General features: G+C 18.3%; 2 protein-coding genes across 2 annotated transcripts; both read left to right on the top strand.

Annotated features, from left to right (window-relative positions):
* Positions 1 to 867: 867 nt before the first annotated feature.
* Positions 868 to 2,276, top strand: PADL01_0100800 (nucleoside transporter 4; the record flags this gene model as incomplete). The annotated part of the gene is made up of 2 exons (XM_028685424.1): positions 868 to 1,747; positions 1,852 to 2,276. 2 exons carry the CDS (start codon positions 868 to 870, stop codon positions 2,274 to 2,276), a joined length of 1,305 nt encoding a protein of 434 aa, XP_028536133.1.
* A 1,291-nt stretch (positions 2,277 to 3,567) lies between these two features.
* On the top strand, positions 3,568 to 8,016 carry PADL01_0100700 (vacuolar protein sorting-associated protein 51, putative; the record flags this gene model as incomplete). Its single annotated transcript, XM_028685313.1, has 1 exon — positions 3,568 to 8,016. One exon carries the CDS (start codon positions 3,568 to 3,570, stop codon positions 8,014 to 8,016), a length of 4,449 nt encoding a protein of 1,482 aa, XP_028536132.1.
* Positions 8,017 to 8,774: the final 758 nt, after the last annotated feature.

Genomic DNA, 8,774 nt, shown 5'->3' with positions numbered 1-8,774 from the left:
ATGAACCTAGTGTAAAAAAATTAAAAGAATGAAAACATTGTTCCTTTTTTATTTTATTTTTTTATGAATATTTAAAAAAAAAAAAATAATTTTATTTTATTTTATTATATTTAATTTAATTTTATTTAATTTTTTGATTTTTTCTATATATTTCTTAGAATATTTTAATAATTTAATGTAATTCGCAACTTTTTTTTTTTTTTTTTTTTTTCTTAATTGATATGTTATAATTTAATCCAATAATTATAAATATATTTTAAATAGTAAAATAAAATTAGCTCTTACTTTTATAATATATATATATATATATATATATATTATTATTTATAAGTCACATATTTATAAGGTTTTTTGCTTTATTTGTAAGTATAAAAATATTGTTTGCACATTTTACCTATTGTATTAACAAATAAAAGCTAAAATATAAATATAAAATATATATATATATATATATATATATTTATTTATTTATTTATTTATAATTCTACTATTTAAATGAACATATTAGAAAAAAAAAAAAAAAAAACATGTACATAATATATATATAATATATAATTTATATGGTTTATAATTTAATTTTTTTCTTTTGAGAAATTAAACTTAATATTTTATATATATATATATATATTTTTGTATATATTTAAGTACATATAATATATATAATATATAATATATATAATATATAATATATATAATATATAATATATATAATATATTTATAATTTATTTATTTTTATTAGTGTGGAGATACCTACATTTTATGATATCACCATAAGAGTATATAAATAATAATAGTTTATATATAAAAGAGAGTATACCTAATTTTTGTTTTTAATTTGTATTAGTTAATTTATAGTGTGGATCAGAATGTTGAAGAAAAGCGAAGAGAGGAAGATTAAGGTGATATTTTTTTTCATAGGTTTACTTTTGAGTTTACCTTCTCATATTTTGATCAATGTATCATTTTTGATTAACCATATATACAAGGAAGAGATAGCTATAACAGTAATGGGTTTTTTATCTGGGTTTATGATAATATCCTCATTTTTACAGTTAACATTTGAATTTACTTCTTTTAAATGGATTATGATATGTAATGGATTTAATGTTTTCAATTTATTATTATTATTAATATTTGTTTGTATAATGAAATGTTCAAAATATTATATATATGGTATATCTGGGCTTATAGGTTTTTTTATTGGTTATTTGTATTCATCGTGTACTAAATATAGTTTAATTTTTCCTTTAAAAGTAAATAGTTATATGGTTACAGGTATTAGTTTCTCTTCTTTATTTTTTTTTGGTATAAATTTATTAATGTCCTATTTTTCTATTGAAGATGGAAATATAAACTCATACTACAACACAATATATCTGTCAATAGGTACTATTGTTTTTATTGAGTTTATTGTACTTATCACGATTATTTTTATACAATATAATTCTCCTTTTTTCAAGGAACAGAAAGAGAAAATAGAAAGTGCTCAGAACAAAAAATGTTTAAACTATAATGCATCCAATGATTTATGTGAAGTTGAAAAAGGAAAAAATAAATCATCAGAAAATATTCAGAATAATAATGTATCTATGATAAGTAAATGTAAAAATAAAATTAAAACTGTTGGTAATATGTTTAATTGTGCTAATATAATTGAAGGGGCTTGTTTGATCAGATATTATTATTTATGTTTAATACCTATATTCTTTTCTTTTTTCGTGACCTGTATAATATATCCTCACATGAGTAAGCCAAAAAAATAAAATAAAATAATATATATATATATATATATATATATATGTGTATATATATTTCTATTTATTTATTTGTTTATTTGTTTATTTTTTTAGTTCCCAATAAGCTCAATAAGAACGTATATTACAAATACCTGTTTATGTTTCTTTATCAACTCAGTGATCTCATATTTCACATTATTGTAACAGTTTATTATAATGCTTTTAATTTTTTTAAACAAAAATATGTTGCCATATTATGTCTAAGCAGAGTCTTTCTTTTGTTCTTATCATTTAAAATAAAGAATTTGACAGAAGAATCATTCTTATATTCTAATACATTTTTATCATTCCTAATATTTGTAATAGGAGGTTCGAATGGTGCTTTGATAAATATTAGTTATGCAAGAATAGCTGACTGTTTTGAAGAATCAACTAAAAAAACTAAACAGATTGCAGTAGCATCTTCCTTTTGTGCTTTATGTCTGTTAATGAGTTTTGCATTAGCTCCATGGTTCTGTCATGCAATTATTCATTTATAATTCGAACATATTAAAAATATATATATATATATAAATAAATAAAGATCACTAATATAATTTTATGATCTCTTATCATAATGCATATAATTAAAAAAAAAAACAAAAAAAAAAAAAAAAAAAAAAAAAGTGCATTGACAATATATTAGTTGAATTAATATTTATATATATATGTATGTGTGTTTTTTTTTTTTTTTTTTTTTTTTTTTTTTTTTTTTTTTCTTATTTTTTCTTATTTTTTCTTTTGTTTTATATTTGTTGGAGTATGAAATTATTGTATATATAATAAAAGAAAAATTTTTTTTTTTTTAAAATAAAATAAAAATTAAAAGAACCTGATAACACACAATATATCTATATATCTATCTATATATATATAATATTTGTGTGATAAGAATAATTTTAATATTTTTATATCATGAAAAATGTGCAGGCTGTACATTTTATATGCCTTCTATAATATTTTTTATAATTGAGCTTCTTTTGAGATCATTATAAGAAGGAAGGAGATATAAATAAACATTTTTTTAATAAAAACATAGAGTGTGTCTTGCGAGGCACATATATAAACTCATTTAAAGCTCCTTAAAAGGATATATTTATTTGATTGAATTATTTTATGATAATAAAATTGGTATCTTAAATAAAGATATATAAATATATGTATATATATATATAATATTTTTTCTTTTTGAAATGTAAAAAGGTTGAAATGGGTTACGTGTCATGATCATAAAAATAATATATATATATATATATATATATTTATATATTTATATTTATTTATACTATGATTCTTTATTTGTTGTATTTGCCATGGCATATTTTCAATAAATCATTGTATGAATATTTTAATAAGCATGTAAACCATGCCTAAATTAGTTTCTTTTAAATATATATATATATAAAGATATAAATATATAAATTTCTTCTTTATACTTTGCTTGTATTTATAAGTTAATTTATTTATTTTATTTTTTTTTTTTTAAGTAAAAAATAATTATATATTACACAAAAATATTATGTGGATTATTATATATATATATGTAATATATATTTTTTTTTTGTTGCACATTTTTCGTGAGAAAGAAAAAAAAAAATATATATGCTTTGCTTCTTTTTTTTTTTATTCTTATGTATTATATTTTTCATTTATTTTTTAATTTTATTGTTTATATATTTGATTTATTTTTTAATTTTATTGTTTTATTGTTTTATTTATTTGTTTGTTTGTTTTTTTTTTTTTTTTATTTTATTTTATTGTTTGATTTTTCTTTTTCTTTTTTGAAATAATATGGAAAATAAAAGTAATAGAAGAAAAAATGTGGGTTCCATGTTATATGATTATTACAATATAGAGACGAGAAATAAAGTTGATGAGTTTGAAGAATGTAGTGATAATAATATGAAGAATATAAATAATATAAATAATATAAATAGTATAAATAATATAAATAGTATAAATAACATAAATAAGATAAGCATTGTGAATAATTCAATTGATGATAATAATTTATTTTTTAATAAGACGGATGAGAAGAATGAAAATTTAAAAGAAAAGAGTACTATATTAAAAAGGAGTGATAATGATAATATTAATTTACGAAGTGATATAAATTATAAGAATATAAATAATGATATAAAAGAGAGTAATGAAAAAAATGAAATGAATAAAATAAATTGTATGAACGAATTTGATATGGATTGTTCTAATTTTAATGTAAATGATTATTTTAAAGAATTATTAGAAAAATCTAGTATGTATGATTTAATAAATAAATCAAGAAAGATAGATAAAGAAATAAAACAAAATGATAGTTGTATGCAAACATTAATTTATGAGAATTATAATAAATTTATTAATGCAGCTGATGCTTTAGTTTTATTAAAAGAAAAGTTTAAATGTGTGAAAAATAAAATGAATGAAATTAATAATGATTTAGAATATATAGATAAACAATCTAGTTTTCTAAATAATGATGTTTTTAAAAATTATGAAAAGATACAAAATTTAATTGAAATAAAAAAGTTATTAAATGATATAAATGAAATAATGAAGATACCAGAATATATGTATTCTTATATATTACAAAAAAAATATATTAAATCATTGAAAATGTTTATTAAGGTTATTCCTTTTTTTCATAAGAATAAAGACCTTGTTATATTTCAAAATTTATATTTAGACTGTAATAATTTAGCAAGCATTGCATGTCACTTTTTTTTGAAAAAGCTAAATAAAGAAAAAAATGTAAGAAAATTACCTATGCGGATTAATCAAAGTGATACTACTAAGGGTGATAATAAAAGTGATACTATTAAGGATGATAATAAAGGTGACATTAAATATGATAATATATGTATAAATCATTTAACTCATAATAAAAATTACGATGACAAAAGTGCTGAATGCTTTTATTTTTTTGATAATAAAGATTTAGAGGAATCATTTAAATCTTTACACTCCTATGTGTTGTCAAGCGAAGAAGTTGCTGAGTGTTTGAATTTAGTTTTATCATATGGTATGGACAGAAAAGAAATAAAAAAGTTATATTTGAAGAATAGAATAAATTGTTTAAAATATATAATGTATCATATATTTAATTTAAAGAACCATGGATTTTTTGTTATGAAAGTAGACGATTTGAAGAGTTCTTTCTTTGATCCTAACTATGAAGAGATTAGTATTGATAAAGAAAATAAAAAGAATGGTCCTAAAAAAAATGAAGATAATAAGAATAATGATAATAAAGAATATATTTTTTTTAACAATATATTTGAAAATATATTTATATTGTCTTATAAGCATTTGTTATATTTTTTTTTTAGTTTCTTAGAAAATTATGAAAAAATATTTATGAAAAAAAATAATTTTCTGAATAATAACAATGAAAATAAAGGTTATTCTAAATCGTTTTTTTATGACGAAAGAGAATATAATGATGATAAAAATTTACATAATAATATTGAATATTTAAGATATCTAATTAATAATTTGGATGAATCTGTTCGTTATAAAAATGGGAAGAAACGATGTGAAGATTTTTTTATGTCATATGATAATATTAATAATGATGATAATATTAATAATATTTATCATGACAAATATAGTTACCTTCATAATTCTTTCGATTTAAATAAGAAATTATTATTAAGTGATTTATTCAATATAGATGATGATAAAAAAATTATTGAAGTTTTATTAGATATATTTTTTAAAGTATTATGTAAAATAACTATAGATTATATATATATGTTTAATCCCCCCATAAAATTGATAGTAAAATTATTAAAAATTTTTATAGATAATATAAATATTCATAATAATAAAATATATTATAAAGATAAAATATTATATTATATGAATAGATTTATTAAGAAAATATATTATGTATTATTAAAATTATATTTTTATAATTTATGTTTTCATATTAATATATATATATATACATATTTTCAAACATGTAATAAAAAAAAGTTAATAGATATTTTAGAAAGTAGAAATGAATTAGCTCATTATATCATCTTAAAATTATGTTTAACTGTTATGGACTTTGAACCTTTTTATGTTCAAATAAAATTAGACAATAATTTTTATGTGAAGCACTTTTTTAATTTTGTAATTATATATTTAGAATCTTTATCAAAACATATTGATTCTTTTATATATTATTTTGTGTGTGTGCATGAGAAGGGGAGTATATTAAAACATATTAAAGATGAAGAAAAAAAGGAAAATAATAAGTGTGACAATATTAGTAATCCTGATGGTAATAATAATAATATTGATAGTAATAATATGGATAGTCCTAATATTTGTCATAACCAGTTCGATAAGAATCTTAGTAAGGATTTGTTTTATTTTACATATGAATCTGCAGACAATATTATTTATGAAGATAAAGAAAATATATTTACACATAAAAATTTATATTATATACTCGATGAAGAAAATAGTATTCATTGTAAACATACAAAGAAAAAGGATGAGTCATTTTTTGCAGATTATAAAAAATTAAAGAATTATTTATATTCATCAGTTTGTATAGATAATATTCACATGCAACATATTTTAGTAAATATAAAGAAATATATGAAGATGGAATATACAAAATTTTTGAAACACATAACGGGTTCTTTAAATTTTGCAAACATAAAAAAGATAAAGGAAACATATTTTTTATTATGTCTTGTATGGGTATTTCATAATATTAAAAAGGACGGTGTTTCTAAAATATTTAATGTTATAACAGATATGTATAAAGAAGCAAATGATTTAATTAATGGATGTGAAAAGATAGACATGGGATGTAGCTTGGATTCTCTCCTTTATAAGGATATATATCCATTTATTAAAGAAAAGGAAATAGAAAATAAAAATATAAAAAAATTAAAATTAAATGATGATGATAGTGATAATTATGATCAAAGTGTGGAATATACGAATGATGATCATATATTTATTAATAAAAGTAATGAAGAGAGTGAAGAAAAAGAGAAAAAAGATTTAACGTTTACATATAATGAGAAGGAGAAGAAAAATAAATTATATGATTTTCGTTTTGATGATAATAATATATGTGATAATTATTCCCATCAAGGGGATACAACAAATACAATAATAAAAATGACAGAGGATCAGCAAGAAAAAAAACAAAATAATAATGATGAGAATAGAAAAAAGAAATATGTTATAGGGATAAGTAATTTTGTTAAATATAAATTCAATGAAAAATGTAACGAATTAACAAATGTATTTATTTCTTATTATATTAATAAAATATCTAATCATATCAAATCATATATAGAAAAGGATACATATGAAGAAGATACTAAAAGCAATATTGTTAGTTACAATTTTGTATTTTGTATGAAACGTATAGATATGTTTTATACGTATTTAAAATATTTTATATATCAGAATAAAGTATCAAGTGTAATAAATTTTGAAGAAGGACAGGAAAGAGAATATGCGTTTAGTGATATGTATGAAAAAATTGAAGAAGAGCTGGAAAAATTAGGAAAGAAATATATAAAGGATAAAAATGACAATGTGGTTGATAAAAATGACAATGTTATTAATAACAACGACAATGTGGTTGATACAAATGACAGTGTGGTTGATAAAAATGACAATATGATTGATAAAAATGACAATGTTATTAATAACAACGACAATGTGGTTGATAAAAATAAAAATATAAGTGGAAAGGAATATATTATAGATGATAAGATACATAATGAGGATAACAAAACATCAAATATTGATAGTAAAGAACATAATATGGAGAATAATAACCTCATTTTTGATATGAATAAGGATGAGAAAAATTTAGAGATGTATATGTATAAATTATATATGTTAAAGATGAAGAATTATAGAAAAAAACTCCCATCAGAAATTAATAAAATACTTCTTTTAATTATCAAAATCTTGTTTAAAAATTATATGGAATATATAAGAAAGTGTCATATGAATGCGAAAAAATTATACAAAATGCAAATCGACTTTTTCTTTTTTTATCATTGTTTAAAACATTACATACCTTGTGATGATGAAAATGTATTATTTGTTATCTTAAATGAAGTGTTAATAAATGCAAAGGGTAGAATTAGAGGAATACAAAATAAAAGAGATGAGGATGATTGTGCATCATCTTATCAAGGATATTTATTATTGGATGATATTCATGTTGATTTGGAAGAAAATAAATTATTTATATTGAAAATGTTTAAAGAGTGAAGAAAGGATGGATTGATTATGTGTATTATATGGCAATATGGTAAGTAAAGCGCAGAAAAAAATAAATATTTATATGTGTACATATGTGTTTCATTTTTTTGTAAATCTATGAATAAATATAAATATATATATATATATATATATATATATGTATATATAAATATATATGTATATATAAATATATATGTATATATAAATATATATGTATATATATTTTTTTTTTTTTTTGTGTTTTTTTTTTTTCTTATAAAAAACCAATACATTATTGAACAAAACAAAATTTATTTAAAAAAGTATACATTTCAATATATAATATTACATGACGTGTAAAAAATAACTAATAAATGAATAGCATTTGTGTTTTAAAATATATACATATCTTTGTATTTATATTTATATATTATATTAATTTGATTTTATAATTAACATGATAATATTTATATGAAAATATGTACTTAAATAAATTTATTATAATATACCACATGAATATATTAATATAATATAATTATTTTTCTTTTTTTTTTCAAAATAAAAATTAAATGATAGCGATTTAAAGATATCACTGTATTTTTTACTTATTGGAATAATTTATTAAAAAAAAAAATAAATAAAAATAATAAATATTATATATGCTTTTTTTTTTTTTTTTTTTTTTTTGTTATTCTTTTATTTTTTTATTCTTTTATTTTTTTATTCTCTTATTTTTTTTATTCTCTTATTTTTTTATTCACTTATTTTCTTTTTGTGTCTATTTTTCC

Source organism: Plasmodium sp. gorilla clade G2, assembly GCF_900097015.1.
Source record: "Plasmodium sp. gorilla clade G2 genome assembly, chromosome: 1".
Taxonomy (NCBI): domain Eukaryota; phylum Apicomplexa; class Aconoidasida; order Haemosporida; family Plasmodiidae; genus Plasmodium; species Plasmodium adleri (nom. inval.).
The sequence above is the reverse complement of the archived record's forward strand: the minus strand, read 5'-3'. Positions and strand labels throughout refer to the sequence as shown.